We start from the raw sequence: 19,724 nt of genomic DNA, 5'->3' as shown, positions 1-19,724 counted from the left end.
AAACTATTGTGATAATATGGGGGAAATCAGTGGAGAGGGAGGGAATTAGGGGAGGGGTGTGACCTTGGATCTGGGGGTTGAAACTTCCGGCAGCCTGCTAGCTGCTGATGGGTGCCAGGCTGAGGCCTCTCCATGCTTGGATCCCTGATTCCATCCACCACGTGCACGTGGTGAGCTGTCCCTGGGCCTGCTTGGGTTCCAGAGGCTGCTCCCTTCAGGGGAGTACTCCGGGGGGAAGTCTCAGGACCATACCCATTGCCATTATTGACTGGGGGATGGAAGGTGATCCAGGTACTGGGGCCCTTGCATCCACTTGGGAGACCTTGAAAAACGTCCTGGCTGCTGGCTTTGCCTGGGTCCAGGTCTGGCCATTGCAGCCATCTGAGGAGTTAACCAACAGAAGGAAGATCTCTCTTTATCTCCTTCCCTCTCTCTGTGTAACTATGTTTTTCAAATAGATAAAATAATTCTTTGGGAAAAAAAAAGTGGAAAGTGGAACGCAGAGAGGGAAAATAAAGTTCTTTTGTTTCAGTGCAAATTAGCATTGATCATGAAAAAAATAAATGAAATAAATAAATAAAAAAAATAATAAATCAAAAAATAAATCAAATAAATCAAATCTGAACTTGTACTTGGAACCTCTGCAAACAATGTTTGAGTTCCTTCCTTCTGCAGTTGAAGACCTGCAGCAAATGTTGTAGTTTCTTGCTGTTTTTTTTTTTTTTAAGATTTATTATTATTGGAAAGCTGGATATACAGAGAGGAGAGACAGAGAGGAAGATCTTCTATCCGATGATTCACTCCCCAAGTGAGCCGCAACGGGGCCGGTGCGCGCCGATCCGATGCTGGGAACCAGGAACCTCTTCCAGGTCTCCCATGTGAGAGCAGGGTCCCAAAGCTTTGGGCCATCCTCAACTGCTTTCCCAGGCCACAAGCAGGGAGCTGGATGGGAAGTGGAGCTGCCGGGATTAGAACCGGCGCCCATATGGGATCCCGGGGCTTTCAAGGCGAGGACTTTAGCCGCTAGGCCACGCCGCCGGACCCTCTTGCTGTTTTTTTTTAATTTAAGTAGGAGAGTATTTCCATATCCTGGGTCTCCCATGTGGGCGGCAAGGAGCCATCCACTAGAAGCATCTCCCAGCTCTCTCCCAGGGTCTGCATTAACAAGAATCTGGAAAAGAAAATCAGAGCCAGAATTCGAAGTGAATTCACAGTGTCTTCACTGCTGAGTCAAAGTCAGATGCTCTGCTCCGCATGTCTTTCTACACTCTTTCACTTGTGAACAGTGGACTTCTTCACAGACACTGTGCTGTATCATACAGCAAAATACTGAATGCAAAAGCAGATAGAATCTTCTTTATCTCCCATGGAAGCAAACATTCAAAATCTTGCAAAGACACAAAACAAGGCTACTTTCCTCAAGGAGTTTGCTTAGAAGGCATAGTTATGATCCATAAAATGTACGATAGTTATGTGAGCATGTAATGAATTTTGAATTGTTAAAATAGGAAAGTAGATGTTTAAAAATCCTCCTTTAAAACATTTAATGTAGTGGTTTCAACAGACATATCTATGTTGGGATTCTCAATGCATTTAAAGAAAAATGTATTTTTATTTGAAATGCAGATTTACAGAGAGAGAGAAAGAGAGATCTTCATCTGTGGTTCATTTTTCAAATGGCCATACTGGCTGAAGCTGGGCTGGTCTGGAGCCGGGAGCATAGAGTTTTTTTTATGGATTTCACATGTGAATTCAGGGGCCCCTAGGACATGGGCCAGACTCTGCTCTTTCTCAGACTTTCAGCAGGGGGAGCTGGATCAGAACTGGAGCAGCCGGGACTGGAATTGGCATCCAAATGGATCCTGGTACCACAGGCAGAAGCTTAGCCTGACGTGCCACCATGCAGACCCCAGAATCACCAATAGCTCTACGAGTGTAGAAATGTACACATCACTGGCCTTCAGCTCCTCCCAGGAACCTCCACTATTAACACAGTGATTGTTCCAAGCCTGTTTTTTCTCCCTATCTTTAATGCCACCAAGTACACCAGAAATAGCTTCTCCAATTCATTGTGGAATGGTGGTTATGAAAAGATAACTTCATTTTAAATCTAGGATCTTGTCCCTCATAGAATTAAGAATTCTAAGTGGAGACATACAGAAGTACACAGGTAGAAACAGGACTCACGTAACAGCAAGAGAGAAAATGTACATTTGCACCTGAGTGTGAGGCACTCCACAGAGAGAAATACTCAACCTTTGTTGATGAGGCAGGGGGGTGGCACCTTAGCCTAAGTGCAGCCATCTGGGGATTCTAGGTGGAATTTAATATCCTTGTGCTCAGCATGGCATTTCTCTCTTGTTGTTCTCCCATGAGGTACAGGTGCATCCTGGTAAGGTGGGTGCTTTTTACACTGATCGGTAAAGAGGTGATCATGTATTTCAGGTCACTTAGGGCTGTCTAGCCACCTGCCTATTCACACCACATCAGTTGGAGTTCACATTTCTTTCCCAATGGTGCCCTGGCCTGGGCAGTGTCTCCCTATGGCCAGGCTGACAAGCCCCAGTTAATATGGTTCCAATGGGAATTTTTGGGCACAGGATCAGTGAGGGGCATCAGGGTATGTCTGTTTGAGAAGTTAAGGTGGAGGGGTTACTTAAACCTGAAATCCTACCATTTGCAACAAAGTGGTCCCAAATAGAGAACATTATGCTCAGTGTAATAAGCTAATCCCCAAAGGACTAATATCATATATTCTCTCTGATACAAGGCAACATCCATGCAAAATACAAAACAAGTAGATATACAGGTGAACAAGATGTGTGTGTGTGTGTGTGTGTGTGTGTGTGTGTACTTTTGAAGATGAACTGTATCATGAAGACTAGACACCTGGAAGTGAAGATATGTTACAGTGTGCGTTTCTGTTCTTGAATAAAGGGGGGACTCGCATCGAAACAGTTAAATATACCTCAATAATTATGATGCTAAATTTTCTATCTTTGTCTATACCTACAATGTCATGGCACACGTGCATAGCAGAATGTTGAACTTGTAACTGTTACTGGAGGGCTATATTGGTATAATAATATTGGGGGAGTGGGAAATAGTGATATGAAAAGGTGGGAATCTCTATAACTAAAAAAGTGCACTGTGGGTCAGTGTGATGGCTCAACTAGCTAATCCTACACTTCCAAGCTCTGGCATCTCACATGGGTGCCGATTCGTAACCCAGCTGCTCCACTTCCCATCCTGCTCCCTGCTTGTAGCCTGGGAAAGCAGCAGAGGATGGCTGAAGTTCTTGAGTTCCTGTACCATGTGGGAGACCCAGGAGAAGCTCCTGGCTCCCGGGCTTCGGATCTGCTCAGCTCAAGGTATTGTGGCCATTTGGGAAGTGAACCAGCTGATGGAAGATAAAAGCTAAAAATAAAAGTTAAGGGACCTGCCTGTGGGGACAGATTCATAATATCCCAAAAGAAACCTCTTGGTGTAGCTTCCACTACTTCCTGCACCTTCTACAAGGCCAAAGCACGGTATGTGGTAACTACCCACCCTGGATTTCAAAGAATGAAGAATTCATTTACAAGGATAATTTGGAACAGACGTTGGCAGACAGCCCTGGTGACTTGGTAGCTGCCAGAACCTCAGGCACAAAGACTTTCCACCCACTTCCTACTGAGATGCCACTTTCCTTCTTTTGCCCTTATCCGGGAAGGTAGTCCTGCCCCGCCCACGCTGGCAAGGAGGAATCCAGGCCTGGGGATGCCGCATGCAAGTCCGACAGGTTTGGCACTTCGCGAGTGATCCCACGCAGACAGCCCAGCGCCGCGGGCAGGCGGAACTCGGCGAGGGACAGTCTGCATCTCAGCCCAGCCGCCATTGGGGCACTGATGGTAGGAAAGGCGAGGGCGGAAGAGGTGACAGTGTGTGAGTCTGGGAAGCAAGGGATGGGGACACACATGGCCAACAGGGGGATGGGGGAGAACTGCGTCTCTGGTTGAAGCGTTCGACTCGCGTCCACCCTCAAGCCTCATCCTCGATTTTCCTCTCCCTGTCCCCGAGGCGCTGGGACCCAAACGGACCTCTCCAAGGATCATCTGAGTGTAGGGCTTGCAGGCAGTCTTCCAGCACCCCCAGCTGCCGCACCGCGCGGCGGGACGCCTGCCTTACCTGGCTGAGGGTGGCAGAGGCGATGCCTTAGCCGTGTGGCTGACCTCCCCAGGCGGGGCTGCAACTTTCCGCAAGCTCAGAGTTGGGCACAGAGAGTAAGAAGGAGAAGGGAAATGGCTCAGTTTTGGAGAGAGAAAGCAAAGCTTCAGGTGCGACACTCTTGGGAGCGGAAGGGAAGGTCAGTGGCCTGGGTAAGTATACGAACATTCAGCGTGGCTGGAGCGGGCACCTGGGGCCAGGGGAGAAGGCGCGACCAGCCCCGCGCTGCGCCTGCGCTTCTCAGCTGCTTCTCTCTGCCTTGTAGACCAACGTGGAGATGCGGTGTTTGCTGCTCTGCGGGGTGTCCATCGCGCTTCCATGGTACATCAGAGCAGGTAAGTAGGACCAAACTCCCCCGCCTCGGGGACGGCGAGCCCAGCCCGCGCCTGCGTTCTGGTCCTTGGCTGGACCTGGCTGGTGACAATGCCCCGGCTGGCCGAATTGAAAATGCCGGGTGGAAAAGCAGCCGGTTTAGTTTCCCCGCCCTGTGATGCTCAGCTCTAGAGGTCACTTGGGAGCAGTGAGGTGACTTAAGGGAGAGGGAGAAGTTAAGCAAACGTGCAAGTTAAGACTGGAGTCTTAAGGACGCTCCCGTGTATACACCGCTATTGTATGTCACGGCGATTATTTTGTTTCCAGGTTGGTTAGAAGCAAACTTTAAAAGTGACTTCCCCCGCCCCCCGTTTTTTGGAACAATCCATTCCGGGATGCGATTATAATTTACACTGAATAGGTTAACTGATGCAGACAGAAGGAGGGAATGAAGAATGGAGAATACAGGCAAAGCAAGAAATCCTTCCAGAGGGCAGGATTAGGAGGAGGGAGAAGGTCTGCCCCACGGAAGACCTTAGAATTCTGTTTTGGAATCAGCGGGGCTAGTTTCAGGAAACTCACACAACATTTCCAATTTCTCGGCCAAGTCCGGAGTCCTATGTTAGCACTGGTACTGAACACAGGACTAGACTCTTCGTTGTTGTTCGCTTACACCGTTTTCTTCTTTTCCCTAGATACGTGCAAGGACATTGGTATGCAAGACGAGACGCCTTCCATTGGCCAGCCCTTTGCTTTCAACTGCACTTACCCTCCCATAACATTTGGGAACGTGAATGTACTGTGGTATAGAAATTCTAGCAAAATCCCAGTGTCCCAAAACACAGATTCTCGAGTTCACCAGGACCAGACCTGGATTTTGTTTCTCCCTTTGACATGGGAGGACTCGGGCATCTACCAGTGTGTCATAGAGTAAGTTCCTCATGGGAAACAAAAGTGACTCACACAGGCTCCAATAGCTAACTTAGAGGCAACTCATTTATATCAGTTTCATATATGTGGATTCTTTTAGAAAAGTTCTTATTAAATATAGAAAACTTCACTTGGGGAATAATGTTAGAGCTACAAAGGTTTGAAGGAGATTGATAGCACATTTTAGAACAGAACAGGTTTGTTCATAGTTTGGGAATATAAAATGCATTCTTTTTAAAATTGAAATGCTCCTGCAAACCACAGCAGCCCACAGAGTGTGTTTATTCCGATGTTACTGCTGCAGTCTTGTGTAGAGTGGCCTGAGTTTCTGTGATGACTAGAACTGAGTCTCCTTTAAGTCCTTTTCACAAGGTGCGTATTTTGGGCTGTACCAGTTGTGAGCTTCTGCTGGTTTTAGACCCCTGAGAGTGGCCCTGTGCCAGGAACTAAGGTATATGAATGACACAGGCAAGACAGGCGACAGTTTAGTCTACTAACCCTGTATCGGACAGAAAATCTGTGCCTGGCCAAAGGGACTATCGATTCCACTCAAGATCACCTTTTGAAGCGTGGAAAACTGTGTGTGTGTGAGAGAGAGAAAGAGAGGGAGAGACAGAGATAGAGACACAGAGGGAGAGAGAGTTCAAATTGTAAACTTTTGAGTCCTGAGTACAATTCTATGTGCACCAAATTTAATATGAAGGCAGCATGTGACTGACTGTGTCTTACTAATTTCATGACTTTATCAGTTACTTGAGCTATCCAAGCCTTAGTTTCTTTTTTTTCTGTAAAACAGAAGTCATGCTGGCGATTGGGGCTGAAGTGGAAATAACTGAACCCCCATGCCATGTTGATACTGCCAGCCCCGTTTGTGTCCCAGGATGGCCATGCCCCTTTCTAAGTCAGATCTGGCATTTCTGCATACTAGGCAGGCTCAATACATTGTTGACATATTGTTCAGTTTCTCCACTGTGTAAATAAATTCCTCTTGTTCTTTTATAATGAATAATCTATAGGATTTATTTTATTTTATTTCATGATATTATTTTTTGGGAGAAGTGTTTTGGCCAAATGTCTCGAAAATGTTTGGAAAGATTTGAAAATGTGCCAAGTCGTTTGACTTCGTGTTTGCTTGAGTTTATAAGGTTTCAATCTGCTGTTTTCTCACAGGGAAACAGACAGCTGCTATCAAATACACATAAACCTAACAGTTCTGGAAAGATATTGGTGTGACACTTCCAGAAGGAATGTACCTACTTTATCAGATGAGTACAAACAAATATTGCATGTTGGACAAGATGAGAGTTTGACCTGTCACCTGTACTTTCCCAAGAGCTGTGTTTTGGATTTAATAACATGGTATAAGGTAAAAGAATTATATCTATATCTATATCTGTGTATCTATCATCTATCTATCTATCTATCTATCTATCTATCTATCTATCTATCTATCTATCTATATCTGTATCCTATTGATGTGCTTTTCTTTTTATTTGAAGACACCCGTTTTTCTTGTAACGCAGAGTTGTTAATGAGATTGATTGTTAATGTTACCCTGCTGTTATTTTAAACTTCTGTCATCCACAGCTTTATAGTATTTTGTTATTTTAGACCCATGATATCCCTCAATTATTCTTATTTTTCAGGCTATCTGTGGCTATTCTTGTTTTTCCCCCTTAACTTTAACTAGTCTGTTGTTTGAATGGCTGCTACATACATATCGTTCAGTCATTGCAAGTGATAAAGTCACTCTGGGAAAGCCTTTTTCCTGGCTCCTGTTCTTTGCTTTGTCACCTTCCTTAACTTGTGGACTGCATCACTAGTTCACTGCATGTGCATCATACTTGCTTAACGCTGCAAAATCAAATGAAGCACTAGTTGGATTCCTTCCTTTTTATGCACACAGAGCCCGCTAGTCTCATCTCCCTGACCTGGTGCTTTGAGCTTCACACACACTGCTGGATTGTGTTGGCACGTGCTAACATTGAAGCCAAGATCCTTGGCATGAAGAAGCATGGGGTGGCTGTTAAAGGTGGGAATTCACTTTTCCCTGTGTTAGCACTTGCCAACACAACTGTCTGCATCATGCAGTTTCTTTTTTGAGTTTAATTTTTTCTAATGATGATGGGATTATGTGTGACTTTTTGACCTTCCCTGTTGTAAGTTTCATGTTTTTGTTTTTTTAGATTACTTCTTGTTCTCTGAAAACATACTCTGGTGGCTTAGAATAGGCACTTGCATTCAAGTCACTTAGAGGGACAGCATGTTAACATGACTGAATGTTAGCATGACTAAATGTATGCTTGTCTGTCACTTATGTAGCAGAGAGAGAGAGAGACAAACAAGGATGCTCCTAGATGCCGGTTCTGCTCACAAAATCTCTGTAGCCGACCAGGAGCTGGCAGCTCCAGCCAAGTCTCTGATGTGGGTGACAGAGACCCAATTTTTTTTTTTAACGAGAATTTTCATTTGCCGGAAGCTGCACTCAGAGACTGGAGTTGGGAATCAAATTCAGGTCCTTGGATGAGGGAAATGGACCAGACCCAACTCCTGCTTCCCCATGGATATGTTGAAAGAAAGAATGAGTTGATCAGCAAGGGAACTGCTCAACAATGGAAGCAGACAGGGAGACTGAGAGATCAGGCCTGTCTAGGTACTATAGTGAATGCTACCCAGAGAGGCGGCCCTGAAGTCCTTAGACTCAAAATTTGCTTTTATCTGTCCCCCAAAGAAGCCAACCTCCTATTATCAGGTTCTGATGCCTTCATTCATTTTACTTTTATCTGTGAATTCCATCCATTTGGTAAGCAATTATCTGATTATAACTTGATTTCCCATGCAGAATGTTTTTGTAGAAATAACCCAAAACTTCTAGGAAGATGTATTTCACATCAGTAAGGTAATGCTGGTTTAGCTATTATTATGGAGTTTCAAATATGGGGTGATCCTTTTGCATTGTTCCAGGTGGTAGAGAAGGAGATGTGACACTGAAAACTCTGGTTTCCTAAGTAAGGAGAGAACTCTGGTTTCCTAAGTAAGGAGAGAACTCAACTCTCACACGGTTAAATATTTAATCTGAGGTTTATGTGCTTGCTTTCTGTGACCGGATTGTGAGCTATCTGCTCTGAGAGGCTGCATCTTCCTCCTGTATGACCAGGTTCTCTCACAGCACAAGAAGGAGTAGGAACCCAAAGGTGTGAAGGAATGAATGGACTCAAATAGCCAAGCAGTAAGGCTGTAGACTAGAACTGCCTGCAAGAATGGGAAGGGGGCTGAGAAAGAGTTGGGCAGTGGGCCCAGGAGATGAAGGAAGGAGGTTATGTAATTTTGACAGGAGATGCGAATGGGGAGGTTTGTCCTCTATGACTGCTGAGGATGATGGTAGGTAAAAAGCATTCCTGGGACCAGGTGTGATAACCTAGTGGTTAAAGTCCTCACCTTGTGCATGCTGGGATCCCATATGGGCGCAGGTTCTAATCCTGGCAGCCCCGCTTCCCTTTCAGCTCCCTGCTTGTGGCCTGGGAAAGCAGTCAAGAACAGCCCAAAGCCTTGGGACTCTGCGCCCACATGGGAGACCCAGAAGACACTCTTGGCTCCTGGTTTCGGATCAGCTAAGCTCCGGCCATTGCTGCCACTTGGGGAGTGAATCAATGGATGGAAAATCTTCCTCTCTGTCGCTTCTCTCTCTGTTTATCTGACTTTGCAATACAAATACACAAATATATATATTTTTAAAAAAAGCATTCCTGACTTTAGGTTGGTTGAGCACGGAGTATTTTCTTGGTTGATACAATGGAGGCCTGGGTTAATTAAGAGTTATATGACACCTGTTCTGCATATATTTGGCTAGTATTCTGTGACTGCTGTTCAGAGCCATAAGGAGTATGTTGGTAAAGAGTTAGTTTGGATTTCTACAAACAAAAAGGTGCAGAAAGTGTAACCCAGTTAAAGTGGTCATCATTGCCAAGCCCTGTAGCCTTGGTAGAGCAGCTTGGCACCATGAGATCGAAATCTGTAGGATGAGCTGGCCCCTTAGGGTGGAGGACATCTCTATCCATTCATGTCCTTCTGCCCTGGTCTTTACCGAGTCTCATCTCCTCCTGGGAGATCTTCATTCCAGCCTGTTCAGGACTCTTTTCATATCATTAGACTTGATACATTTCTCATTGTAGCCTATAAAATATTCTTCATTAAATATAGAGATGCCTTTAGACAGATCAAGAATTCTTTGCCCAACCTGTGTAAATGTGTTTGCATATAGGTGTAGAATTTATCTATCTATCTATCTATCGATCTATCTATCTATGCATTATCTATCTACCTCTATCTATCTATAGTACCTGTATCTATTTACCTATCTGCTTCCTGTCTACTACATTCGTGTTGGACTATAAGCTAGCCAAGGTCTAGACATCATCTAGATTTCTCTCTTTTAATTCCCCCAGGATGGTGCTAATGCAGAATGTCATTTGTACTCTCAAATATCCATTGAATTGTGTTTTTTCCTATATTTAGGACTGTGAAAGGATCGAGACGGACCGGTTTACTTCTTTTGGATCCAAACTTTTTGTGAGCAATGTGTCAGCAGAGGATAGGGGGAGCTACGCATGTACAGCAAGACTGACACATCTGGGGAAAGAGTACAATATATTAAATGTCATCACTGTAAGCACCAGTAAGTGTATGCATGCCTGTCACCTGACTTCTCTTGCCTTGGTGTGAGCTGGCTGGCTGCAGGCTTTGGTCACAATGATTTAAATCTTGGTTTTGTTAAAGGGTAGTAGACTTCCAATCCTGTCACTGCTAGAATCTGAAGATAGAAAGAGTGATGGAGAGATGGCTTTCCATCTGCAAAAGAATACTGAAAACTCTTAAGTTGCAAAAATTAAATAAATTCGTGTACACAGAGCAGATATTTTGGAGTGGCTGACAAAATCTAATGGTTCAGTAGCTGGCAGATATAAATATTATTTGCTGGAAAGTTTTGTTTATGCATGTATTTATTTGAGAGAATGAGAATACCTGTCTACTAGCAGTGTCCCTAAGTAACAATAATGGCTGGGGCTGGGCAGGGGCCAAAGTCATAAATCAGGAACTCAATCTGGGTCCCCTACATTGTAGTAAGAACCCATTTACTTGAACCAGCACCTGCCGCCCAGCAGGATTAATATCAGTGGGGAGCTGGGATTGGAAATGAAGCTAAATATGTTGGATATAGGATGCTGGCCTAATTAGAAGCTGAACACTTATTCTAAGTCAAATCTTGGTTAACCCAGCTCTCACTTTTGTATTTTGTTGTTCCATTCCAACACTGACCTTCCTACCTCAGGCTCCACAGAGCTCAGGGTTTCTAGATCTGCTTTTAGGATGAACAACTGCTCACGTGGTTTCAGTTCTCCTGAACACACACCCTTGAGGCTTGAAAACAGAACATTAGTAGTAGAGAAAAATCTAAAAATAATTTAGTTCAAGATTATCAAAGTTTACAAAGCTGGTCAGTGTCAAAATTAAGCTAGAACTCTGGCCCTTCGTGCTCAAACAAGCTTTTTCCCTTCAATCCACACCGGACAAGGGATTTCTACTCTTGTTGCCTTTTGCTTATTCTTCTGGAAGAGTTGGCTTCTTCCCTTCCCTTCCTTTCTCTTTTCCTTTTTAAATTTGGAAGACTTACCAAGAGGTGGGAGGGGAGAGAGAGAGAGAGAGAGAGAGAGAGAGAGAGAGAGAGAGAGAGAGAGAGAAAGAAAGAAAGAAAGAATCACCCTTCATTCTGTAATTCACTCACCGTATGATCAAATACTTGTAACAGCTGGGGTTGCGCTAGGATGAATTCAAGAACTGCTTTCCATTCATCTCCTCACGTGTGGGTGGTGGAGGCCCACATACTTGGGTCATCTACTGCTTTCCTAGACACATTATCAGGGAGCTGGAACAGCCAGGACATGAACTACCAATATCAGCATTGTAGACAACAACAGTGACTTCCACTGCTGTACCATAGCCCTGGCCCTGGAGAGAGCTGCCTTCTATTTACTTATCTAGACTGAAATAGCAAAAGGCTAGATATTTATTCAATGTGAATCTCAGTCCTGGGGGTACCCAAGTTGTTGGCAGATATGAATTCTCTGAGGGCTCTGGGCATCCCAGCTGGCTCCCTGCTGAGGCCTGGAGAGGCTCCAGGTCAGTACAGGATGCATGCTTTATTCTACAGGATATGGACAGTCGTTGCCTTCCATCCCTGTCCCTCCCACTTTCAGTCCTTCTTGTTTCGCCCATGAGTATGCTTTGCTGCAATAGCTTATTTGATTTAAACAGCGTAATCTTTGATTTAAACTTTCTTTGCTGCCTGCTTATTGAGAATATTAGTTATGTTGAATCTTTTTAAAGATATACTTATTTTTTTATTGAAAAGACAGATTTACAGAGAAGAGAACACAGAGAAAGATCTGTCTGCTGGTTCACTCCCCAAATAGTTGTGATGGTTGGAACTGAGCTGATTCAGAACCAGGAGCCAGAAACTTCTTCCAGGTCTCCCACACAGGTGGAGGGGCCCAAGGGCTTTAGCCATCTTCCACTGCTTTCCTAGGCCATAAGAAGGGAGCTGTATGGGAAGTGGAGTCAGTGCTTGCACGTGGAGGATTAACCTATTGAGCCTCTGCACTGGCCCCAATTATGTTAAAAAGTATGACTTTCGTACTGGTGGTTTCTTGATTCTTCACCTTGTTCACAGTTGGGTCCCAGAAGCACTAAGCCCCAGTACCCACCCTAGACTAGGCAATGATCTAGTTACTGAGATAAACTGTTCACAATACTTCAGTTTTATGTGAGTAGTAGAAGGAATTTAAAAAACATTTGTTTGGGGCTGGCATAATGGTTCAACTGACTCCACCTCCAATCACCCGTACTCTATATGGATGTCAGTTCGTATCCTGGCTGCTCCACTTCTGATCCAACTCCCTGCTTATGGACTAAGAAAGCAGTAGAGGACAGCAAATCCTCCAGCCCTGCATTCATGTGGGAGACCTGGAGGAAACTCCTGGCTCCTGGTTTTAAATCAACTCAGCTCCAACCATTGTGGCCATTTGGAGAGTGAACCAGTGATGGAAGATCTTTCTCTCTGTCCCTCCTTCTCTCTGTAGATCTGCCTTCCTAATGAGAATAAATAAATCTTTAAAAGATTTATTTGTTCAAAAGGCAGAATGACAGAGAGGGAGAGAAAGAATAAGGATGAGAACAGGCAAGCAGATGTGCGTGAAAGTGTATGAGCAAGAGATCACTCTTCCATCTGCTGGCTCACTTTCCAAGTCACTGCAATCTGGGCCAGGCTTCTGAAGACAGGACCCCTGAACTCCACCTGTGTTTACCACGTGGATAGTGTGGCCTCAGGTAGCTGGGTCATCCTCAGCTGCCATAGCAGCCACATTAGCCAGGAGCTGGATTGGAAGCTGCAACCTGCTGGCTTGCATGAGAGTCAGAATGGGTGGGGCCAGCTAGGCTACAGAATCAGCTGGTAAGTGCTGGGACTGGGTATGAGTCATCAGGCTGGACCATAGTACCCTTGGCAGGCACAAGATCCAGATCTGGGAATATACTTGGCAGGGGAACTGTGGGTACTTCTCTGCTAGGCTGTACCTACTACTGGTGAGTACTAGAACCAGGGCTGGGGTTGGCCAGGCTGGACAAGGAGGTGGCAGCACTTGGTAGCATGCGTGAGGGCTGGTTCCTGGGTGAGTCGGGCTGAATTAAGCCATAGCACCTATGGATGTGCACAAGAGCCTGGCTTAACCTGACCCAGCCTGGCCCACTCCAGCCCTCATGTGAACTGGCAGGTGTTGTAGTACACACTGACCTGGACTGCACCTCAACCTGGCTCTCACTTGTGCCAGTATATACTGTGGGTTGACCCTGCCTGGCCTGCCCTGGGACCCAGCTCCTATGTGTGCCAACATGTGCTACATCCCAGCTTGGTCTAGCCTGCTGTTACCCAGGCTGTCACACTTACCAACCTGAGCCTAGCAAGGGAGTTGCCCAAATTCCCTACCAGTCCCACTCCCTGCAACGGATCTCACTGGCATGTGCTGCTTGCCCAGACTGACATGGCTGGCTCCAGTCCTGGCACTCACCAGTGGGTACTACAGCAAAGGTGGAATTTCTAAAGTAAAATAAAGAATGCTTGACCAGGTCACTGGCTCCAAAGGCTTGCATCTCATTCTTTCCAATAAATACTTACTTATGATTTTTATAAATCAAAGGTTGTGTTAGATAAGGATCATTCAGAAGAGGAGAAACCTCATTTAGTTTATTGAGGCAATTCCGGTCCAGTGGCAGTAAATCTGGAGATATGAATGGGCCATTTTAAGGTTGTATGCTAAAAGATAAAGTGCTAAGACAGTCTTCATGGGAGCAGAACAAGAAGGAGAAACAAAGATAGCAACTGACTGCTCTGAAAGGCTTCTAAGAGAAACGAACTTTTCAGCTGAATTTTGAAAAATGGATGAAATGTCTAAACGTAAAGGAAGACGATGATGAGGGTGGCTGGACAGAGAAACATATAAAACTAAGTAAGAACATGTTAAACATCATGGTTTATATTTTATCTCCAACAACTTACATTAACATGTAAGGCAATATGAGGTGAGGAGGAATGTGTTGAGACCAGGAAGTTAATCAGGGACAAGTTCAAGAGGGCCACTTATTCGTAAGCCTTTGAACACAGCTGTGGAAAACCTTCAGGTGGGTGCAAGCACAGAGTAGCAGAGTTCATTTGTGATGGACAAGATCAGCCTTGGTGGCTTTGAGAGGAACTCTTGCTGAAGCCTGGATAGCTGTGGCTATTGGAGGCTCCTGCAATGTTGAGAAGAGTGTTGGTAGTCTTGACTGGAGACACTGCGGAGTTTCTTTGGAAGCCCTTCAGCGATTCTTTACTAACTGCCTGTTAGGACCAGGCTGGGATAGGAAGAGAAAATGTGTCGGTGAGGAAAACGGGAACAACCATTGCTCTGCAGTCTGACATGGGAGATACAGAGATTAATCAGATAATCCACTGATGAGATGTGCAATTCTTGAGCATACTAGTGCACTAATTGAAAAGGAAATGGATTCAAATAAACAGGCACCAGTTGAGAATGCAGTGGGTCAGATAACCCTGCCTGATGACTGTGATGCTGACAGCCAGTGTGCTTTAACTGAGTGATGGACAGGATAATGTTCTTCCAGAATGAAGGAGTAACCCAATATGAAGATACAGGAAAGAAGGTGTGTTGGACTGAAGTGAAGGGGAATAGGGCAAATGGTGTTAGATGGTAGTAGGTGATAGATTTGGAGACGTGGTCAGGGGCCAAGAGCAAGCAGGAGCCTGCAGTTCAAAGCAAGGATTGTGGATTTTATTCCAAGAACAATGGCAGATGGCCAGAAGGGTGGAAAACAGGAGAACAGCATGGCATTGTTTTAATTTGTTAAATAACAGACTGGCAGCTGTGTACAGAATGAACCGCACAGGGTCAGGGCAGGAATAGAAGTGCAGGTGAGATAAGCAGGCCCAGGTAATGTGATGTGACTGAGGCTGGATTGATGTAAATGTGTTCAAGGTACCATTCAAGGTAAATCCCACAGGTGAGAGAGTGAATTGAACATGGTGATGAGGAACATTGCAGGTGGGGGCATCTAAGCCTCTGGGCATGGGACTGGATGGTGATCTATCCAATGAAACGAGATACCTCTGGAAGAAAATCTGTTTGAAGCACGAAGGCATGAGTTTGGTCGTTAGTACGTTGTATAAGAAATAGATTGTGTGCTCCCAAGAGGAGATAGAGGATACACTGTGGCATTTATGGATCTAGAGCTCAGGAGAAAGGCTGGAGATAGAACTTTCACAGTCACTGATCTTTAGAAGGTAGCTGAAGATGTTCGATGAATGAGATTGTAGATAATAGAAGGTTTAGGGACGAAGAAAATACAGACTGAAAATGCTAGAAGGTAAATTATGTTGGACTTATCAACTAGGTTGAAAAGCATGAATGAGAAGCTGTGGCCTAGAATGACTTCCTGACTTCACATGTGTATGATCTTGTGGGTGGTAATATATCAACTAGCTTGTGATAGATTTTATTTGGAACTTACTCAATTTGAACACTTTGTGGAACCTATGTATTAGGGACACCATAAAAGACATGCACATTGGCATTTTTTCCACCTTATCTCTATAGCTTTTATTCAGCTCACACCAAATATGCAGGGGGAATATGAGAGTAAGTGATGGTTTTATTTCGGTTGACAAATAAAAAAGGGGATGGAGGGCCTGACGTGGTAGAATAGTGGCTAAAGTCCTCACCTTGCGTGCATGGGGATCCCATATGGTCCACTGGTTCATTCCCAGCTGCTCCACTTCCCATCCAGCGCTTTGCTGGTAGCCTGGGAAAGCAGTCGAGGGCGGCCCAAAGCCTTGAGACCCTCCACCTGTGTGGGAGACCCGGAAGAAGTTCTGGCTCCTGGCTTCAGATCAGCTCAGCTCCAGCTGTTGTGGCAACTTGGGGAGTGAACCATCGGATGGAAGATCTTCCTCTCTGTCTCTCCTCCTCTCTGTATATCTGACTTTCCAATAATAATAATAATAATAATAATAATAATAATAATAAAATAATCTAGGGCCCAGATCTAGTGGCTAAGATCTTTGTCTTGAGCATGCCGGGGCCCCATGTAGGTGCCAGTTCTAGTCCTGGCTGCTCCACTTTCCATCCAGCTCGCTGCTTGTGGCCTGGGAAAGCAGTGGAGGATGACCCAAAGTTTTGGGACACTGCACCCACATGGGAGACCCAGAAGAGGCTCCTGTCTCCTGGGTTTGGATTGGCTCGGCTCCAGGTGTTGTGACCACTTGGGGAGTGAACCATCGGATGGAAGATCTTCCTTTTTGTCTCTCGTTCTCTCTGTATATCTGTCTTTCCAATAAATAAACAAGTAAAGTCTTTTAAAAAATAAAACAAATCTTAAAAAAAAACAAATGGAGAAGGAGTGGAGAATGACAAAAAGCGTGGGAAACTCAGGCATTGAATACAAAGAATCAGTCATAATGTGTGTGGTAGGAATGACGTGATGAGGAGGATATAGAAGAGGAAAGGCTGTGAAAGAATGTGAGATGCCGGGCAGGAGGAGGGAGGAGCGGAACTGAATATGGAACAATAGAGTTCTTACTTCTCTCCAGCTGTGGACTAGATCAGAGCTTTACTCACAGTTACTGCTTGAACAGCGTGTTTGGATTAGTAGTTAATGAGATTTTGCAATACAATGTAATTTATACGTACACTAAGTATATAATTGTCAAAGTGAACATACTTGGTAACTCAGCTCCATTTGTTTTCTAAGCAGTTCAATATTTTCTGGTTAAAAAAATGTGCATTTGTGGAATGAGATTTTGTTACACGCTGTCTTTTCTTTTTCTTTGACCCCTGTTCATTGAAGTTCTGCTGTGCTCTGCTGTCTGTACCAAAACCTTGAAGCACCTGGGGATGCGACTTGTGTGATGCTAACACTGTTTTCTGTGGATGTGATTTCTTAGCAGAAAGAATTGGAAATGGAGGAAGAATCCCTAAAATCATTTATCCAAAAAACAATTCAATTGAAGTAGAACTTGGTGAGTCTTCATTCAAACTACTGGGATCTCCAAGGACAGAACTCTTTAACTACGTGTCCTAACCTTGTATATCTCCTGAATTCAAAGAATAAACACAAATCCTATTCACTTCTGGCTTCGTTTTGGGAGTGGATGAGCTCATCTGAAGAGCCATCCAAATACAACTAAGTGAGCTGCAGCTTGGGGAAGTAGTGGTATCAGAGATCAGGAGGTGTGCACTGTGAATCCAAGTGATCACTGTAAATATGTTCATGTAAAAGCAAGGAAAATGCAAAATAATTCCTGAAAGCCATTACACATTGTATAAACTATTTCTGTTATCACTGATTAGGAAATCTGGATTATTATTTCACACTGGAAAACATTAAAGGAGTAGAAAAGATCAGTAAATATTACTTCAGTTTGTCATCTGAGAAAAAGAGGTCCATTGCTTTCAACTTAAGGTTAATCACCTTAGACGTAATCAAGGAAAAAAGTAACCAAATTCAGCAAAATTTATGTTAAAAAACAAATTCCCAAAGTGATTAAAATATTAAAATACAATTACAGGCTATTCTCAAAGAAACTTTTATTTAGAAATGCATGACCAAGAATATTGAAAGTAAATATATGGAAAAAAGTTAGCTCTTGCAAAATTTGGTGCAAAAAATCAGGTTGAGAACATTAAATTTTCATTATGATAATAATGTATCTTTCAAGGCCAAAAAGAATTGCATGACAAGTTGGATCATTTTATGTGAATGCAGAGTATTATGACTCTCAAAGTAGAAACTTTAAGGTATCAAATAGCAGCACATTAAAATGTGTAAAGTTAAATGCCTCAGAAATAGACGGACAATACAATAAGAAAACAGTTGTTTCAATTCTGCCTTTGACAGATTAATTAAGCAAATTATAGCAGAACGGATTTGAATGCTATAATAACACAATTAAAGTGTTCCCATAAAAATTTGTGAGAAACATGGAGTTCAGGAGAGGGAATTACACACAGCAGATGGTACAATATAGTCAATAACTGAGGTCAAAACAATAACTGAGGTCAAAACAACAAAACAACATCTCATTTGCATTTACGTGAAGTGTTGGATTTGTAAGTTAGCTTTACCTAATCGTTCTGCAGTTGAACCATATATTAAAAAATCACTTCATATCCTGTAAATACATACAATTGTCAACAATTTGAAGAAGGCTAAAAAGGAAACAGTAAATCCATCTTCTAATTAAGTATTTTCTTAGACATTAAATCAAACCAGAATAGTTATGGAGTATTTAGAAGATAATGACAGAGGATACTTCATATCTAAGTTCATGCTATGTACTCTGTAAACAAGTTTGTATTTTAAAATATCACTAGCATTAGTAAGCTTAGACATAAGTAAAATTCATAGAATGTGTAACTAAAAGCTAGAAAAGATCAGCTGTAGAGAATAATGAGTTTATTAACAGAAAAAAATCTGAATAGAATGATAAGCTGCAGAGTTGGAACTGGGCTAGAAGACCAAAGGGATAAGGAAGAAGAGCAATAAACTCCCTGCAGCTCTACTGGAGGGCAGAGAAGCCCAAGGAGAGACTCGCGCTGGTTGGCTTGCCATGCCTTGAACCTCCTAAGCCTCTTCTTCCTCAGAGTGTTTCTGTCTGCTGTTCCCTCTGCTTGGAACACTCTTTTTGTCTCTAAGAAATAAAAGAATTATTCCTGAGGGGGAGAAAAAAGGCAAGAAGGATATCCATATGGCCAATGAAAGTACAAAAATCGTGCTTGCCAGTGTGCGATCAAATGTAATACAAACTGAATTCACATTGTGATACCTTAACTCACACAATGGCTAAAATGCAACAGTATCAAGTGCTGTAGAATATGTGATTAAGAAGATGGCTCATTGCTGCTGATGGGAGAGTACAGGTGCGATCCTGTAGCAAGCAGGTTGGTGCTGTCTTGTGGAAGCTGGGCGTAACCTGTGATTTAGTGATGTGACTGGTGTAGAGGCATGCATGCTCCCCCAGGAAACATGCACACGAGAGTCGTTTGGGTGCTTCGGCATAGTGGGCAAATACTGGAGACAGTACAAACATGCAGACGGCAACAGAAGAAATCAGTCAGTAGCATAATCTGTTATCTGAATGAAGCATAACTACATACAACAGCATGAATGAATTTCACAGACCAAATGCTCAGCAATGGAAACTTGAGTCCTTGGATAGGGAAAAGGTGTGTGAGGAACTTCTGGGGGTTCTAACAGTGAATTCTTTTCTGGATGATAAGAAGGTGGTGTGGTTACTGCCCTATAAGAATTCATTAGCTTTGCACTTATTTATTGTATTTTTTTTTTACTGTATATGCAATTATACTTCACAATGCATTAAACAATCCACCTAGAGTACTCCTTGAAACTTGAGGTAGGATTTATTAAGCCTGTGGGGTGAAAGTGGAAATGCAAATCTGCTAATGGTGAATGGAAACATGTGTGGAAGGAGGATTAGGGAAGGACGGGAAGGATAGAGTCCGAAGGTTTCTGGAGTTGGACTTAGAAACCTGGAGTTTGCGGTGCGTGCCCAGTGTTACAGGAATGTTCATCAAGAGCAGCTATCTGGTACCACATGCAGGTGTGTGTACAGCAGACATCTGGACATCCTCCCACCTGTCTGGGGGAGTAAC

General features: G+C 43.8%; 1 protein-coding gene across 1 annotated transcript in view; it reads left to right on the top strand.

Annotated features, from left to right (window-relative positions):
- Positions 1 to 4,280: 4,280 nt before the first annotated feature.
- The window catches only part of IL1RL2 (interleukin 1 receptor like 2), a 30,589-nt gene continuing 15,145 nt past the window's right edge, over positions 4,281 to 19,724 (top strand). Inside the window, 6 exon segments of the mRNA XM_058668308.1 lie at positions 4,281 to 4,358; positions 4,472 to 4,541; positions 5,214 to 5,448; positions 6,619 to 6,814; positions 9,964 to 10,123; positions 17,000 to 17,071. Coding sequence (XP_058524291.1) covers positions 4,281 to 4,358; positions 4,472 to 4,541; positions 5,214 to 5,448; positions 6,619 to 6,814; positions 9,964 to 10,123; positions 17,000 to 17,071 — 811 coding nt within the window.

The sequence above is a fragment of the Ochotona princeps genome, chromosome 8 (genome assembly GCF_030435755.1).
Source record: "Ochotona princeps isolate mOchPri1 chromosome 8, mOchPri1.hap1, whole genome shotgun sequence".
Taxonomy (NCBI): domain Eukaryota; kingdom Metazoa; phylum Chordata; class Mammalia; order Lagomorpha; family Ochotonidae; genus Ochotona; species Ochotona princeps.
The sequence above is the reverse complement of the archived record's forward strand: the minus strand, read 5'-3'. Positions and strand labels throughout refer to the sequence as shown.